This window comes from Gadus macrocephalus, chromosome 13 (genome assembly GCF_031168955.1).
Source record: "Gadus macrocephalus chromosome 13, ASM3116895v1".
NCBI lineage: Eukaryota > Metazoa > Chordata > Actinopteri > Gadiformes > Gadidae > Gadus > Gadus macrocephalus.
This window is the reverse complement of record NC_082394.1, coordinates 21599952-21618669: the sequence shown is the minus strand read 5'-3', so window position 1 is coordinate 21618669 and position 18718 is coordinate 21599952. Positions and strand designations below refer to the sequence as shown.

Genomic DNA, 18718 nt, shown 5'->3' with positions numbered 1-18718 from the left:
TTGTTTGGATTTCATTAGCATATGTGTTGACGCATTGAATATACATGGGCTAGAAGTGAGAGTTCTCATGTTCGCGGATTCTTGAAGCTGATACCAATTACCAATGCTGAATTAATTACCCGTGAATCCGTAAAGACGCTTCCTTGGCTCCGCGGGCCCAGAACAAAAGGATTGAGATCACAGTGGCTGCCTGCAGCCGTGGAGATGCCGCTCCACCCACACGTCATCCGCACACACCACCATGTATTCATCATGGAGCCAGTGCATTATGGTGGCTGGTTCCTTATTACTCTGAGCTCCAGAGGGTAGGGAATGTTAGTGTAGTGGTGACTGCTGGATCACCATCTTGCAGTGCAATTTGTTTCAGTAAAAAGAATAGTTCAGCCAGCTCGCCTGGAAGAGATGGAGTCAGAGCAGCTGTGAATCTTGATGGTTGTAGATGTGGGTCTTATCTGTACTACCCCCCCGCCCCCCACCCGTCTCCCAACTAAAAACCTCCTTCATACCAGACCCCAGGCATCACTGGTTGATATCAAATAATGCTTCTTGTTTCTCTGTGTCGCCTACATCCTTGCCCTTGTAACTAATCCTAGTTGTACCCTCTAACACCTTGGATGGGGACAAAGCACCCTGTTCTCCAACTTAAGGACCTGATAGGTCATTCGTCATTACGAACCAAACCGCCCCCTATGAGCATTCCATGGTGCAGTGCCAGTCGACGTCTGCAATAAACAAAATGAATGACATTCATTTGATTCTCAGTGGCTAAGGCTGAAATTTACTTTCAGAATTAAAATGCATTTTGATCAAATTTGAGAGAATTTTAATTTTTCATAGTCTTTGTTCATTGAATATATATAATGTTTAGTTTGTTAGTTTATGCAACATTTTGCCAATTTTGACCTTTGACCCCTGGGTCGCTCAAAAATGTCTGTTTTCTTCTAAGAATATAATCAAACAGCGCTATCCATTTGTCATGGTGATGTTTTAAAACATAGCGTTTCTTATAAAATGAACCCTTGAATAGACTTTCTGATGAAGCAAACACCATTCCTGGTTTTCAGTCGGACTCGTCCGTTCCAAGAGGTAGAATAACTATAATCCCTGAGTCTCTCAGAAGCCATCAGTTACATAACTGACAGTTATGTAACTAACAGTTTAGCATGATAACAACTGAACCGCTCAAGTGAGGACGCAAGGGAAGGACACAAGGATTAAAACAACATGCTAGCTGCCTGGTTCCAGGGATAGCATTATCCATATCAATATCCATGGCAACAATATAAATCGTTGCTGACATACAAAAAAAAATACAATGAACATTTCTCTAGGAATGTCAATCAAAAATATATTTATATCAAAAATGTTAGCAAAATTAATTCAATATTATGAAAAGTAAAATAAAATCTCTAGAAATGTTATCAGAATGGATAGGGGCACATTTCCAGAGAACGCTCATGCAGGTCGGTTTGAGGTAATGATGTGAATGTTGAGGTCTACATTTATACATGATTTATTAGGGCTGGGGTTAAACTATGTTAACCCTAAATCCTATGCTAATGGTATATCGTTTTGCTTATTACTTCATTAACTCATGTTAATTGTTCATGGGTGCTCCCTAATTGTAAGGTGTTGTAAATTATTATTTGAACTTTGTGAAGATGTGTTTGTTGTAACGTTTCTCTATAAATTCAATTTTCACTATTTCAAAACCACTTTCTATTTTAAGAGTTAGAGTAGATTCCGCCTCATGTTTTAATGGCTATGAGACCAGTGAGATTTCCCCGTAGCAGTTGTCTGCGTGTGGCCAGTGGAGCAGAGTAACAGTGGCTCTGTCGCTCTGTTTCCAGAGACAATACCATTCTCAGATCGACAACCTGATTGAGGAGACGGTGAAGGAGATGATCACTCTACTGGTAGCAAAGGTAGGCTGACCCCCGCTCGATGGAACCCGTTCACACCTCCACATGATCCGACACCAACTTATAGCACGAGGACACCATGAATTGAATGTGTTAATTTAACTGTACAGTATCAATGGAAACTGCATCAAACAAAGCGCTTTGTCGGTAATTTGACTGTAATAGAACAAACCGAGTCAATGAGTACTACAGCAACATGAATAAAGAGTTACTGGTTATTCAATGTGTAATAAGAGCAAAATTACAGCTACACTGGCTACAATCGGAGAGCTGTACAGAGAGCAGAACAGAGTAACAGAGAGCAAGAGTTTAAAACGAAAGAACCAAGAGCACCTCCCTCTCTGCTCCCTCTCTCTCTCCCTCTTTCCTCCCTCCCTCCCTCCTCCCACCCTCTCTCTCTGCTCCCTCCCTCCCTCTTTCCCTCTCTCCTCCTTTCCTCCTTCTCTCCTCCCTCCCTCTCTACTCTCTCTCTGCTCCCTCCCTCTATCCCTTTCGGCTCCCTCCCGCTCCCCCCCCCCCCCCCCCCCCCCCCCCCCCTCTCTCCTCCGTCTCTCCTCCCTCCCTCCCTCCCTCCCTCCCTCCCTCCCTCCCTCTCTCTCTGCTCTCTCTCTCTCTGCTCCCTCCCTCCCATCTCCCTCCTCTCTCTCTTCTATGCTCCCTCCTTCTCACACCTGTGATTGACAAGGACAAATAATTCCTCCCATCAAACCAGGAAAGAGATGCCCCGACTGGTTATAAATTAGCCAGGTGTGGTCCAATCTAAATAGTCTCATACAGAATCAGGTACAGTCAACTAAGATATTCTCACAGTGCATTTCCCTCCATAGCCGACTTGCTATACCATTTATACCAAGTGACCCTGAACTAATGTGTGTTGGACGCCCTCTCCAGCCCCTCTAACAGCCCTTCTAACAGCGCTCATGTGACAGAGCTATGGTAACTCTGTGTTCCCAGTTCATGGTCATCCTGGAGAGCGTCCTGGCCAAGCTGTCCCGCTACGACGAGGGAACGCTGTTCTCTTCCTTCCTGTCCTTCACCGTAAGACAGACACACACACACACACACACACACACACACACACACACACACACACACACACACACACACACACACACACACACACACACACACACTGTGGCGACCCGGCCCCAGGAATGACTCTGTCACGCTGGAAATTACCACAAGCCAAGGTCCGTTCAAAGCCCCAAGATGCATTTATTCAAGGTAACACAGAAAACGCGTGGGTCTGTGCCCAACGCGGGAAAAACTGTTAATAATACTGATGGCTCCGTGAGCCACGAAAGATTCAATGCTGTTGTCCTTCCGGCCAGGCCGGTCTTGTCCCTGAAGAGGAATGTCGCTCCGGTCTGGAGCTCCGTTCCTCCGTTCCTCCTCGCTTGTCGACGTCGTCCCCGCGAGCGTCTGGGAAAAGGTCCGCTAGATCCGCTTCTGGAAGTTCCCTTGTCCGCTCCTGCTTCCAGCTTCCCTTCCGTAAGAGAACCAGTCACAACCTTTTAAAGGGTTACCTGGTCTGGCTCGTCCTCCGCCGCAGGTGTTTTCCATTGCACCGATTAGGGTGTCACATTGGACGCTCTCTGGCTCCGACTGGTGGATATCGGCGGTATACGCCATCCACTACCTCTCCCCGGGGCCGCCTGGCCTGAGGGTTTGGGACCGGGTTGCCACAAGCTGAGGTACTATCTGACCAACCAGAGACAGGCATCTCGGCAGGACAGAGCGCCGGTGTTGGCGTGTTCCCTGCCCGGCCTGTGGTCCACCTGGAACCACCTCGTCACCCGGGCGTTCGAGTCCTTCGCGCTGGCCATCCACTTGAATGGCGCATGGTTGGTGACGAGTGTGAACTCCCTGTCCAGGAGATAGTACCTCAGCTTGTCCAGGGCCCACTTGATGGCCAGGGCCTCCTTCTCCACAGTGGAATAATAGTTATTCTCGTTGGAGAAGAGCTTCCTGCTAATGTAGGTCACTGGGTGTTCCTCTCCCATCTGGACCTGAGAAAGTAACGCTCCCAGTCCCACTTCGGATACGTCAGTGTGGACTATTAGGGGTAGAGAGAAATCAGGGGTTATCAGGACAGTCTTCAAGCAGAGGGCTCGTCTCAGGGTACCAAATGCTCTCTCTGCTGCCTCCGACCACGTTACCCGGTCTGGCAGGGCCTTCCGGGTCAAATCATTTAGGGGACTGGCCAGAGTGGCGAAGCCGGGGATAAACCTCTGGTAGTACCCTACCAGACCAAGAAACGATTTCACCTGCTTTTTGGAGGTGGGGCGGGGCCAGTCCCGAATGGCGGAGACCTTGCTATCCTGGGGTTGGACATTCCCCTGTCCTACTTGGTACCCCAGGTAGGACGTCTCCTCCAGACCCAGGCGGCACCTGGCGGGGTTGGCTGTGAGTCGGGCCCTCCTCAACTCCCCCAGGACCGCCCGCAGCTGGCGGAGATGGACATCCCAGCTGGCGCTGTGGATGATGATATCGTCTATATAGGCGGCTGCGTACGCCTGGTGAGGCCGAAGGAGCTGGTCCATCATCCTCTGGAACCATGCGGCAGCGCCATGGACGCCGAATGGGAGGACTGTGTATTGGTATAGACCCCCCGGGGTCGCAAACGCTGTTTTCTCCCGCTCGGTTCTGGTGAGCAGCACCTACCAGTACCCATTGGTAGCGGGCGGGACCGAGCCGCTCAGTTAGTTCATCGACCCTGGGCATGGTGTAGGCGTCGAAGTCCGAGACCTCATTGAGTCTCTGGAAGTCATTGCAAAACCTGAATGTCCCATAACTCCTCTATGGCTCGTAGCCGGAGCATTCTGGCGACCTCCTTCCGGATAGCGTTCCTCCGGGCTTCCGGGACCCGGGGGGGATGCGCACCGTGATGCCTGGCGCCGCCCTAATGTTGTGTTGGGCCACCGTGGTCCTGCCTGTTACTTCCGAGAACACATCCTGGTGTCGAGAAAATCCTGTTCCTGGTTTTATCCATGCCTAAGTGGGCCCCTAACAGATGGGAGTGGGCCATGAACAGTACCTTGCTAACATACGGGCGGGGTACCACCAGCTGTTCGCTCACCATCCCCCCCTTCTCAACTACCCGATAGAGCAGACCCCCTTTGGTGCTGAAGTGAGGGTGTGGCAAGCAACTCACCGATTCCCTCGCTTGGCCATCATGGGTGAGGACGTGGTTCCAGGCATGCTTCAGGGCGTCATCCTGTAGTTGGGCGCTGGCGAACTGCCCGGGTTGAACCGCTCCTCCCCCCTCCGGTCAGGAAGAAAATCCGAAAACTCAGTGGAAGGCGAGCTCTCTGAGTTTTCCTGTGGGCCGGTCTGCTCGGTAGCCGTCAGGGTATCCGCAGTGTCCCGTAGATTCCGCTCGGTGGGGTCCTCCCGTCGAGTGGTCTGGGGTACCCAGTGGGATGGGTCCGTCCCAGTGTTCATTTTGTCAGCTATTTTACATTTAGTCTTAGTCTTTAGACGAAAATGCTCATAAGTTTTAGTCATATTTTAGTAATTGTTTTCCTTCGTAGTTTTAGTCTAGTTTTAGTCGACCAAAAGTCCTTACATTTTTGTCAACTTTTAGTCATTAATTTTAGTCAAAATTTTTACTCTTTTTAAACTAATTAAATTAGGCTAACCGCTGATATATGGACACCTGCTAATAAGTTCCAGTCAAATAGAGTACTAAACTGAAAACGTGACGTTGTCCTTGCAACAGGATTTTCAGTTCTAAACAACCGAACGAGAGATGCCGTTTTCCATTGCTTCCAAGTGTTGTTTCTTTCAAAATGAGTATAAATAAATTTCAAGAGGTGAAGATCAATTGAAGCATGTCCGTGTATTCCCCTGTGGCATTAAAAGGAAAAGTTCATAAACGTTAGTTTAGTTTAGTTTTTTTTACATAAAGAAAATCTATTCTCAATATTACTTACATCATTGGTAAAGCAAACTCACAAATCACTTGCAAAAAAATTGGTCCTTTTCTATAAAAGGTTTGTCTGGCATAGGTTTTCCCCTTGTTAATTTGATCAGTGTAGAACCGAAAATCGGTTGCTATGGAAACGTGACGTCACACTTTAGTACTCTATTGTCTGTTCAGCCTTCAAAACGAGAGCTGGAAAATTTTGAAAAATGCATTAAACTGTAATCAGAAAACGCGGTTATATGCTATAGACCCTATAGTATATGTGCAGTGGCGTTTCTACATGTAAAAAACAGGTGGGGCTAGGCTAATATTTTTTTATTCTTTTAAATGACGAACCAGTGTTCGTGACGTCACCCGTTTATTTTCACAGTCGTGGCGATCTTTGTAGACGTTGACTCTGCCTACTCCCGGCTATCCTGCTCAACCCAGGACTGTATGTAAAAATCTAGTTCAACATCTGACCTGTGAAGGGCAGTCATACGCTAAACAGCGTCTAAACTGCCAACAATGGTAGACCCCTTCACTTTTATTAGTGTTTCTACTGGCTTTTCAGGCATACAGACATCCATCCAAACAAATTATTGGGCATTCTAATTTTGTTTGAAATTCATTTTTGGAAAAAGTTACAGGCCTGATATACTACAATAAAAAAAAAAAAAATTCATAAAAAAGCAAAAGTATTTCAAAATAGAGATTGAGCTTCCTTCATTGGTCTTACTTAGTCAGTGTCCCACCATGCTGTTTGTAGCCCTGGCTTGATGTTTCCCATACTATTCAGCCCTGAGCTCCACCCACAAGGACCTGCCAGGACAGCAGGCAGGTACTGAAGCCATCACACCCATTACAAATAAAAATATACTTTAACACTATTCAGTATGCTGGGCTTTTTGTTTTTTAACTAAGTGACTGTTCTCCATGTATCAGATATATATATTCAATTGATAAAGTACATTAGTGCAGCTTTTAATCTTTTATTGCTGACATCAAAACATTGCAATAATGAAAGTATCGTTTTTAAAAGTTTTTAAACTTTAAACTAAGCTTACGTAAACCTCAGAAAAAAAATGATGCTACTGCAAAGACCTACTATAAGAACCCAATACAATTTTACCATGGAGTACACCTCCCATAGGCCTAAGCAGTGTCCTGGAGGAGAAATCAAAGAAAATAGCTGTGAAAGAAAAGATTCAGAATGGCCTGTCTTGGTTTAAAGCCCACTCGCCACCACGACAAGGCGCAGGCCAGCAGTGGGAACATAGAAGACTGGAAAAACCTAAATAGACTGAAGAGCACAAGACATAAGGCGTTTTACCTCTAATTTTTCCTCCAGACTAAGGGTCTCAAATCTGTGCTCCAATAGATGATCTACCACATTCATGTTGTCGATTCGTTTTCGTTTGTATGCATGATTATTAGCAAAGTTATCTTTCTCCTTCTCTTCTTCGCTACCGGTGTTGTGCCGAATCTCGACCCCCCGCATATTACAACCCCCCTTCGCGTGAACGCGCATTCGCTTATTGTCAACGCCCCATACTTTCATTTAGATCGAGGCGCTTTTCCTTCTGACAATATTAGTCAAAATTAGTGTTTATATTAGCCCCACCGGAAGTAAAATAATCTCTGTCCACTTCAACAGAAAAACACTCTGAGCATGGGCATTTCAATGTTTCAAGTCCAATACACATTACATTGGGCTGGTGGGGCTAAAGTAGAGCCCCTCTTGCCCCTCCAGACGAACTCAGCCGGAAGAAGCAAGCCAGGGTCGACTAAAAATGAAATAGAAGCCCCAAACTTATTATTTTACAGTACTTTCTGGGGAGATTATTCTTTAAATATATATATAAAAAAATGTATATAATATTTTTTTTATATTTATTTTCATTTTCATTTGCTTTGCTTTTTTTCCTGTGAGAGTAGCCTGGTCCTACCAGACCATCGTACTTCATTTCATTTGTACAGAAGGTCTGGAACTGCTCAATTGACAAACGTTCACTCACTTGGAGGCGGGTGTCTGTAGAAGTTTTAAAATGATTGGCTCTGCCCAGTGCCACTCTGTATCTGCCATAACTAATTGCATCGCGTTTGGTCGTGACGTATCGTATGTCATGCGACGGGACCTGATGCAAAACACGTTTCGCGCACGCGCAGGCTGTACACGAACAAAACAAGATGAAGCGTGAAGATGTCTCTGAACGATAGCTGCAGGTTTTGTTTATCTGAAGTAAGAGTTCAAGGAACAGTTGTACATTCTAAATAAATATTCAACAGTTAGGACAGAGATAATGTTTGTGGTCCACTGTCCACGCTGGGTCTTGTCATTGACTGACTGACTACTTATCTCTGACTACAACTGCGACCTAGACGTCATCGTTCTCCGCCACTCCCTCTGTTCGCTGATTGGACCGCCAGAAATCGGGTTGACATGGAACGCATTTACATTAAGCAGACCCAGACCTAGTACTGAAGTGAAATGAAAATTGAGCGGAAGTAGGTAGGTGGGCCGAGCCCCACTTTCGCCTAATGACCAGTCGCCATGCGGTATAAAGGCTGGGACGAATTTCAAAGTACCCCTTATGTTGAAAGTATGGGCTGTCGCACTTCCAATTGAAACAAATGGCGCCGTGATTCGTCTTCAAAACGAGAGCTGGTAGATTGTGAAAAATGAATTAAACTGTAATCAGACAACACGGTTATATGCTATTGAGTATCTGTGGTATAAAGGCTTGGACAAATTTCGAATTATAAATATGTACAATGCATAACGTTAGCTAGTTAGTGGACTATACCTCCCGTTGCCAAATAGTAGCTAAGGTCTGTCCTATTTACTGGAGGAGTGAACATTGTTTCCGTTGCATAAGAACCTTACTGGAGGGTAATGATTGGAAAATATCATGCATTTTGAATGTCCAAATAGCACACCACTAACATTTTGGTCCTGTCTCGTCTCGAAATGTACAAAACGTACATTTCGTCATAGTTTTTATTATGAAAGATCCATTTTTAGCTCGTCAACGTCTCATCTTAATCATGGAAAAAAGGTTGTTGACAAACAGTTTTTCGTCATATTTTTCGTTAACGAAATTAACACTGGTCCGTCCCCCTCGGTCCCGTCGTCCTCCACTGACGATTCTGCTGGGGTTGAAGGGGCCAGCCGAGCCCCATAAGGCGGCCGGCCGGTTCGTCGGTACCGTCGTGGCAGGTCCCGCCGTGGTCGGGAACCCGGGACGGGGTTCCACAGTCTGGGGAATATTGGGCAGCCCCTGCCAATGAGTAGGGGTACGGGGAAGTGGGGCACGATCCCGGCCCGTGCCGTAAACAGCCCTCGGGGGGGTCCGCACGACCACATGGCAAGTCTCATACGTGCCGATGTCCCCCTGCTAGGTCTGGGCGCAGGAGGGTCACTATACTGCCGGTGTCCAGGAGGGCCTGAGTGTCCTTATTCCCTACCCGTACAGGGAGAGTTGGGGCCCCGGGCTTCTGATGTTTCCAACAGGTGGCCAGGAGACACGGCCCTGACTGTCCCCCTCCCGCGAAGGCCGAAGGCATGGATACATCCCGGTCTCCGGGACACTGTCGGGCTAGGTGTCCCGTCTGTCCGCAGCTGAAGCACCGCCTATCCTCTCGGGGCTCCTGGGAGAGGGTCGGCGGCCTCGGTGGGGGTGATCACTGCGAGGAATTCGGTCCTCGTCTGTCCTTTCGCGTCTCGGTTGGTCGCAATGGGTCCCGGACGCTGAAACTCAGCTGTTGTGCCAGTTCTCCAGTTGCCGGACCAACTTGTCCACCGTGTCTGGGTGGTTGTTGGCTAGGGTTCTCCGGGCATCTGGCGATAGCTGACGGATGGTATTGTCAATTAGGATCCGATCCAGGAGGCTGGGACCTTCCCCGGCCGCGAGTCAACTCCTGATCAGCTTACCGTGCTGGGAGATTTGAGTCCGTACTGCTTCTTGGATATCGAATCGCCAGTCGTGGAATCGCTGTAGGCTCTAACCATAGTTGGCCAGTATCGCCTGCTTTAACACCGGGTACTGACTGGCGCGTTCCGGCGTTAGCCAGGAACGCGGAACTGCTTTGGAACTGCTGTGCGGATCCGGTGTGGAAGTGGGACAGTATGTGAGCCCACTGGTCCACCGGCCAGCTCTCCGGACGAGCCGTCCTTTCAAACACCTCCAGGTAGGCCTCCACGTCGTCATCCGTCCCAAGTTTGGTAAGGTTTGCTGGTAGGCGCGGAGGTCAGGGTTTCGCACACTGCTTGCTAGGTGAGTCGTAGTACTGCCTCCCGGAGAAGGACGAAGCACTCGGCGGTGTCTCTCTGGGTGGCGGCTGCCAGAGCTTGGTAATCATTAGCGGGGTCAAACTGCCTGCAATATCCACCATATGTGGTGACCGGCCCCAGGAATGTCTCTTTCGCGCTGGAAATTACCACACACCAAGGTCCGTTCATAGACCCAAGAGGCATTTATTCAGGTAACACGGAAAATGCGTGGGTTTGTGCCCAACGTGGGAAAAACGGGAAATAGTACTGATGGCTCCGTGAGCCACGAAAGAGTCAATGCTGTCGTCCTTCCGGCCTGGCCGGTCTTGTCCCCGAAGAGGGATATTGCTCCGGTCTGGAGCTTCGTTTCTCCGGTGTGTTCCTCGCTAGTCGACGTCGTCCCCGCGAGCGTTGGGGAAAAGGTCCGCTAGATCCGTTCCTGGAGGTTCCCTGGTACGCTCCTGCTTCAGAGCTTCCCTCCCGTTAGAGAACCTGTCACAGCCTTTTAAAGGGTTACCTGGTCTTGCTCGTCTTCCGCCGCAGGTGTTCCCAATTGCGGTGACGCAACGGACGCTCTCTGGCTCTGGCTGGTGGATATCGGCGGTATACGCCATCCACCACCTCTCCCCGGTGCCGCCTGGCCCGAGGGGTTGGGACCGGGGTGCCACAACACACACACACACACACACACACATACACATACACACGCACACACACATATATACATACACACAAACGCACACGCATACACAGGCATGCGCATACCAACATACACACACACATATACACACAAGCGCACACAGGCACGCAAATGCAGGCGCACACCCATGCACACACACAAATACACACACACACACACGTATGCATATGCACACACACACCCACATAACCCAGACTCATTACCACTTAATCAATAAGCAGCAAAAAATAACAATGTGCTCCCGCGTTCATGAGGACGGTTAGGAGGCCGGCGGGACTCTAAGAGCCTCTTCTTTATTTACATTGCTAGCATGTTGATCAGTGAGAGCGGCCCCTAGATTGAAGCAGCTCAGCGGAACAGCAGGTCGCCAAACAAAGGATTGTAAACAAAATAATTTTGCAACATTATTTGATGTCTGAGCTGAAGAGAGGTGTGCAAGCAGCCTCACGTAGCCAATATGCAATCATTTCCCTCATATTCAATCCCAGAACCACCTTTTCTTTCTATACACTTTGATTATTTTGTTTTGTTATTCCCTTTCCATTCCAAATATCTTACCTCACTTAACATCCCAATTTGGGGGGGGGGGGGGGGGGTAAATAGTTCAGGCTGAATTTGAAAATGCACTTTGAGAGCGCTTGAGAGAAGTAAAGGAGCAGGTTCTGCTACAGGTGACCAGGACCTCCTGCAGGCACACTGTAGGGCTATGAAGCCATGCTGTGGAGAAGTGGTAGAGCTCTAACACTTTCACCCCATCTCTCCCCATCTACCTCAAGGTGAAAGCTGCCTCTAAGTATGTGGATGTTCCTGTAAGTGACAGCTAATTATTATGGTGTCTTTCTGTCTGTCTGTCTGTCTGTCTGTCTGTCTAACACCTTATGGCCTGTGTACTTCCAAAGGATAGAACTATGTTGTTGTGGTGTGTGTGTGTGTGTGTGTGTGTGTGTGTGTGTGTGTGTGTGCGATGTGGTACTTTGTGTTTGTCTGTCTGTCTGCCTTACACGTTATGGCCTGTATACTTTAAGAGGAGCGTGTTATGTCATTGTGGAGTGAGTGAGTGAGTGCGTGAGTGTGTGTGCGTGTTTGTTTGGATTCCTAGACTCTAGTCATTAGTTGATTGGACCATCCAGTTCCTTGATAAAGCATCTCATTTCACACTTGCCATCTATTTGTTTTGTGAATTGCATAACACTTGGCTGAGCGTGCGCCAAGCCGCTCTGCAGACGAAGCATTTGCATTTCCCTGTTCACAAGTGTCCCATGGTTCTCCTGCATGTGTCCATTCATATGCATACAGCCATCCCTGCCAACAGCGCCAGCCGTGGCGTTGCTGCACGCCGTGCGGTTGTGATCCCATGTTGTAAAACAACAAGCCACTGATCTGGGAACAGCAAGGCTCGGAGCTACAAATAGCATTTTAATCTGCCCACCATCGCCTTCGTCCGTGTAATAAACCGATACAATTGCACATCCCTTTGCGCGTTGGCAGATTGGACGGATGTGTTGAAACACGGGACGTGAAGATAAGGATCTTGACTTGAGTCACCAGTTAGGAGAGGCCTGTGATGGCTTGAGACTGGGGTCGCAGTGCTTTGTAGTTCCCTGTGGACCTCAGGGTAGTGTGACCTGTAGAGAGGCTCAGGGAGCAAACACATTCAGGCAGGGAACAGCTACCACTTCATCAAGCAGACAGATCCTTTCATGTTTGCATCCGCAATGCTGATGAATAATGATGACTATCTGGCTCTGCTTTTTGCCATAACAATTTGCCATATTGTAAAAGAGTTTAATGCAAAGTCTGCACTAGTGAATGTGATTGTGTTGGCTTTTTCCCCGTAACAATGGTAAAGAAGGGACTCTATGACACATAAGTACTGGACATTGGAATGGAGTTTGCATATCGCATATAACATATAACAGAGAAATAAAAGGAAAGACTGAAGCAGAAGAACAAACAAGGACAACAGTCCGTGACAAAGCAATGGATCTGATGAAGTTATAGCCAAGTCCAAACAACTGGAAATGTTCAGACAATGCGAAGTGGCATTCTCTCAAACAAGATCAGTTACCAATCTTTTTGGTTCATGTGCGGCTGAGCCACAGATAGAGTTGTGTTTAAGAACACCTGTTGTCCCTGATGTCTTGTTGTGCGTTGTGAAGTGATGACTCTAGATGTTGTGTGCTCCCTCCCCAGACTGCCAGAGGCTTTAACGTTGTGTGACTCCTTTACTTCTTGTACCTGCAGAAGCCGGGCATGGACGTGGCGGACGGCTACGTGACCTTCATGCGCCACTCCCAGGACATGCTGCGGGACAAGGTCAACGAGGAGGTCTACATAGAGAGGCTGTTTGATGTGAGTATGCTACTCACTGGGGGGCTACAGGGGGTCCAATGAGGACCACACTGGGGGGCTATAGGGGGTCCTGCTCGTCACTGGGGGGGCTATAGGGTCCAGGAGTTGCTGAGGACTGCACGGCCTCAAGGACTCTGGAGGACCAGCTTTCTTATTTACCAATGATTGCCGTTGGGGCCAATCGAAAATGTGAATACTGAAAAAGATATACCTTCAACTTTTAAAGCTACAGTAGGCAATTTGGAGAAATAATTCAGAGTAAGCTAGTGACCTGTTCCATTAGATTGGCCTGGCTTGACTCGGCTTGATTCGGTTTGACTCGTTTTGACTCAGTCCTGGTCTGAATCAACTTGACTCGGTTTGACCCGGTTTGACACGTCTGACCCGGTTTGAATCGGTTTTGACCAAGTTTGACCAGATTTGACTCGGTTTGAACCTGTTTGACTCAATCCTGGTCTGACTCGGCTTGACTCAGGTCTGACCTGGTTTGACTCAGCTTGATTCAGTTTGACCCGGTTTGACACGGTTTTACTCGGTTTGACTTGAAACTCTACCTGAATATTATAGAACCGTCGACTTGGATGGTTTTGTTTAAGCAAAAAAAATTGGTGTGTTCCAAAGAGAACAAACAAAATTATATCTGCCATGATTAATTCAGATTCCCCTCTTTTGTTTCCTAATCCTACAAGCTCATTGAGAGCCCGTTTATTTCACATTATTCTTGTTTACACATTGGAAAATATTGCTACAGAATGTCCTTGATACTAGGAATATATTTGAGTATCAAAATTAATATTGGAGATCAAATAGTGGGATATATTGTCCAATGTCTTATCTTCAGATAAGACTACTTATTTTTTTTTAAAACCATTTTCTTTTGCAAGCTAATTTTCTTCAAACTAAAATCACTTGGCGTCCTTCATTTAATTTTTAGTGAGGCCTTTACATATATAAATATTATATATGAAGGAACGAACGATCAAGCTCTTTACAACTCTCACCATACTCTGCATGTAAGGCCATCTTCAGACACAGGGATGTTATTTTTAGGTCTTTATTCCTGCCTTTTGGGAGACAACTTCTCGCTGCAACGTTTTTTATATCAGAGTACTTGATTTATTGATGCTGCCCGGAGGGAAAGACAATTTCAACAAATATGCAAAAAAATGCTTCTTAAGTAATTTGCCTACCCTAGCTGTTACTCAACTCTGTAATAGTTCATTCATTCGATGCAACTCTTAATTTAACGATCTGTAAAGGCCAGCTCGGCCAATCCAACTAGCTAAAGCCATTTAACGCTTGATGAAATTAACATTGTTACTCAATAAAGAAAAGTTATTCACTTAAGTAAGTTATCAACTTTGCTTCCTAGTTTATCCCCAGCTGTGTGTGCATTCATCTTGTCGGAGGCTTTCCCTTTGTGTGGATGGCTGACTCTGGCTCGTCCAATTTGCAAAAAAACAAACTCTTGTGGTTGTGCTGCGGAGTCCCGCGCCTCCTTGCTGTTCACAGTCTTTTGTCTGGCGCTTGTTGTTTGAGATGTTCAGGTCCTTGAGGAGGGATTACCCCTAATGCAATGGCTGCTCCATCTGAGCTGGCAAACAAGAGGTAATCAATGCAGGAAAAAAAGAACAAAAGCCCTCTTTGTGTGGCGGCTCTACTCTGCGTTTACAGGCCCTGCCCGTCCTAACACTGTGTACTTGTTTGCTTCCTTAGCCTATGCTCAAGTATAAATCCCCCTGTACGACATTTAAATGCAACATTGTTCATGTGGATATGTGCGTTCGCCAGATACCTCCACCAAACGTATGCTCAATGACTCCACAAGGGGTGGGGCTGATTGGAGGTTCCTTGCTGTTCAGAATGTGGCGGGAGCAATGAAACTAAGATATGCAAAGTGCTGCCTTGTCGGGGTTAGACCTCCAAGCCAGATGTTGTCATATCTTTGCAGAGTGCGAATTCTGCTTCATATTTGTAGCGCAGCCCAAAAGATAATCGAATCATATTGTGATGAACGTAGCAAAGCCCACAGAGTGCAGTTATAGCGTGGCTGTATTTTTTTTAAATCACTTGGTACTGTTTTGTCTCCATTACTCTGTGTCTGCCCCACAGAGTAGTCCTAGGACTACTCTGTGTCTGCCCCCTCTGGAGACCAGTCCTAGGACTGGTCTCCAGACTTCAGACTCTAACTTGTGGATTAAATCCATCCCTACTGGCTACATTACTGGTGTATCACTGGCCCACGACCGGTTCACAGCTGCTAAATGATTCATACCAAATGAATTATATTGCAACCCCTGAAAAAGGAAATTAAGTATTTTAAACAGACAGAAGGTCTGTTTAGTGAAAGAGTAAGAAGATGTACTTAAATGGAAAGAGTAAGTCCCTGAGCTTTAGACTTCACACAGAGTCTGTTTTGACTCCATGAGATCCGGTGGGCTTTAGGCCTCATGGTGGTGTCTAATCTGTCCCTAAGAAAACCCCAGCAGGCTTCCGGTTTTGACATGGCCGAGTGAGGACGTGCTCCGAAGCCTCTCCACTAAATTCTCAAATATTGTTTTGTAAATATAGCTACTACATCTTCGATACGTTACACGTGATTGCTTTAAACAAGTATTAACTAGTTTTTGAGGTCTGGGAGAAATAAAAGCCACAGGGGAAGCAGTAGGTCGACGAAATTTACCGAGGACTCTTTGCTAGCTAGCCAAACATCAGGTGAAATGGCAGAGAACGTTGGAGAAGGCATGATTGCCACCATCCACACTGAGGTGAAAGTGCTACAGGCGGAGATTATGGCTGAATTCCGTGTAACAGCTCTAACTATGCGCGAAAAAATTGTCAAAGAACTTCGTTCTATATTTTCCAAGCTGTATTATTTTGTATCAGCTCATTACATGTTTTGGTTTTCATTTGTACTCATTTGTACTAGGAGGGGGCAGGACTGGGGGCAGATAATTTATCATTCTTATTTTCCTTAGTTTTTTCTTCACTTGTGTGTGTAGCAACTATATGGCTTTGTTTGCAATGGCAATATGCTGAACATTACTTCTCCTACATCCCAAATGGCTGATTTAATCATTGCACAGGGTATCCGCTTTGTGTCTTTGAATATCAAGGGTTCAAACAAGGTTACTAAATTAAACAAAATAATGAATTTACATCTTCCGATATAGCTTTTTTTCCAGGAGACGCAGCTGTGTGCCTCTGATGTTCAGAGACTCAAATAGGGATGGGTTTGGCACTTATTCCACTCAAAGTTTAATGTCAAATCGAGAGGTGCCGCCATTTTAATTCGTAAAAACATTGCTTTTGAACTACTCAGCTCTACTGCCGACGCCAACGGCCGCTATGTTATTGCGTCAGGTCTCATCCAAAACACTCCTGTAGTCCTGTAGTCATAGGGGGGGATTTTATATGGTCCAAGACACCACTCTTGATAGGTCATCTACCAGAGACACTGTCCTTTCTAGCTCTGCTAGGGTTATGGCTTCCTATGCTGAGCAGCTGGGCTTGTCTGACCCCTGGAGGTTCAACTTCTCATCAACCAAGGCACATTCATTCTTTTCGCACGTACACCGTACATATTCTCGGATCAATTTCTTTCTTGTGGATGACAGACTTCTATCAAAGGTTGATTCTTGCAAGTACCACAGAATTGTTTTATCGGACCACGCCCCCCCACCTCCATTGAGGTCAACTTACCTTAGAAGCTATGCTCCTTCAAGGCAGTGGCTCTTTAACTTCCAAATGCTGTTCGATGATAATTTTAAGGAGTTCCTTACCTCTCAAATTTGATTTTTCTTTTAAATTAATAAAACCCCTGACGTCTCCCAGTCCACTGTATGGGAAGCATTCAAAGCTTACTTACGAGGTCAAACAATCTCTTATGTCTCACACGCCAAAAAGTTAGAAGCAATTAAATTGTCTGTGATCTCTGAGGAAATTTTACAGTTAGACAACCAATATGCAGTAGCCCCAACCCCGGCTCTGTATAATAGACACCTTCACCTCCAGGCCGAGTTTGATGTGTTATCAACAAGTAAGGCTGAATTACTTAGGCTTAAATCGAGACAATGTATTTTCGAGACTGGTGACGAAGCAATTAAACTTCTCGCCTATCAAGCTCGTTCAGCTGCAGCTTCTAGACTGATCACTAAAATAAAATTACCCACTGGTGATATTCTCACAGATACAAGAGATATAGGCCTAAACTAAACCTTTTTAAACTTCTATTCCGATCTTTACTCCTCTGATTGCCCTCCAGATATTTGGGACCATGACAACCCTCTTGAAAATATTTGCTACCCAGCTCTTGAAACGAGGCATTGAGAACTTTGTAAGTGTACAGATTGTTTATTAAAAAGGACGTTTTATACACACAATACCATCAGTAGATCACCCGTCTACGCCATTTTGTTTTTAAGACTCGATAAGTAGATTGGCGAACACAGAGCTTGCATGTTGCTGACGGATGTCACAATCTCTGTGTTCGTCAATCTACCTATCGAGTCTAAAAACGAAATGGCATCGACGGGTGATCTACTGATGGTATTGTGTGTATAAAATGTCCTGCCTCATTTTATATGTTAAGACCCCTATTATACTAAGTGTCTGGCTACTTTTAGCCTTTTAAGTGGTTTAAAATAGCAATTTAGTTTTTACCATAACCAGTGCCCCCATCGTCACGTATTCCCACCTACCCATTCTAGATGGATCAAGGATATATTACATTTCATCAAGCTAGTGAAGATTAGATTCTCCCTGAAAGGTTCACTGAGAAACTTTGAGAAAACATGGATACCCTTTCTAGACTATAAAAAGGCCGTAACAGTTGCTTCAGAGGATGGGGATATCTAAAGACATACAATGTTAGATAGAATGTTCTGCATACATACATTGTTATTGTAATTTTTATTTGATTTTTGTTTTGTTTCATATCTTCTTTGTTTTTGGACTCTGCCAATTACCTTATCATTTTGTATTTGAAGACCTCCTAATTCCTGTTCATCTCTGCTAAGGGGATGGGAGTTAGGGGGGGATGCATATGTATGAAAAATGGCAAAACCTGATGAACAGATTAAAAAAAAAAAAAAAAAAAAAAACCCAGGAGCCGGTCTCTCTGCTGGGAGGATGGATTATGGGATTGAAAGGAGGACTGCAGAGAGATACTGTTCAAGAAGAGGAGAGCTGGATAGACAAGACAGAGAAAGAAGAAGAAGAGGAGGAAGGTTGAGTGAAATTAGCATGTGACCATGTGGCCTGCGAGCGTGTCAGCCGGTCTCCTACCATACCAGATTACACCCACCGACAGAACGTTTTACCATGCTTATCCGTTCTGTGTGTGTGTGTCAATTCATGTGTGTCAATAAGTGTGTGTGCATTGGTGTGTGCGTACATTTGTTTATTCTTTACGCACTTTCTCTCTCTCCCTCTCGCGCTCTCTCGCGCACTCTCTCTCACTCTCTCTCACTCTCTCTCTCTCTCTCTCTCCTCTCTCTCTCTTTCTCTCTCACCCAGGCTGGGACTGACGTGTTGCTGGCTGCTCTCTGCTCTTTTGTTCTGTT

General features: G+C 46.2%; 1 protein-coding gene across 11 annotated transcripts in view; it reads left to right on the top strand.

Moving 5' to 3' along the window:
- cadpsa (Ca2+-dependent activator protein for secretion a) overlaps window positions 1-18718 on the top strand; it is a 206725-nt gene that overhangs the window by 170970 nt on the left and 17037 nt on the right. For 9 of the 11 annotated variants that reach the window (XM_060069141.1, XM_060069140.1, XM_060069148.1 and 6 more), the window contains 4 exons: window positions 1851-1925; window positions 2877-2960; window positions 11579-11611; window positions 13047-13154. In XM_060069141.1, coding sequence (XP_059925124.1) covers window positions 1851-1925; window positions 2877-2960; window positions 11579-11611; window positions 13047-13154 — 300 coding nt within the window. The remainder of the gene's footprint in view (window positions 1-1850; window positions 1926-2876; window positions 2961-11578; window positions 11612-13046; window positions 13155-18718) is intronic. The other 2 variants (XM_060069143.1, XM_060069144.1) reach the window with 1 other exon arrangement.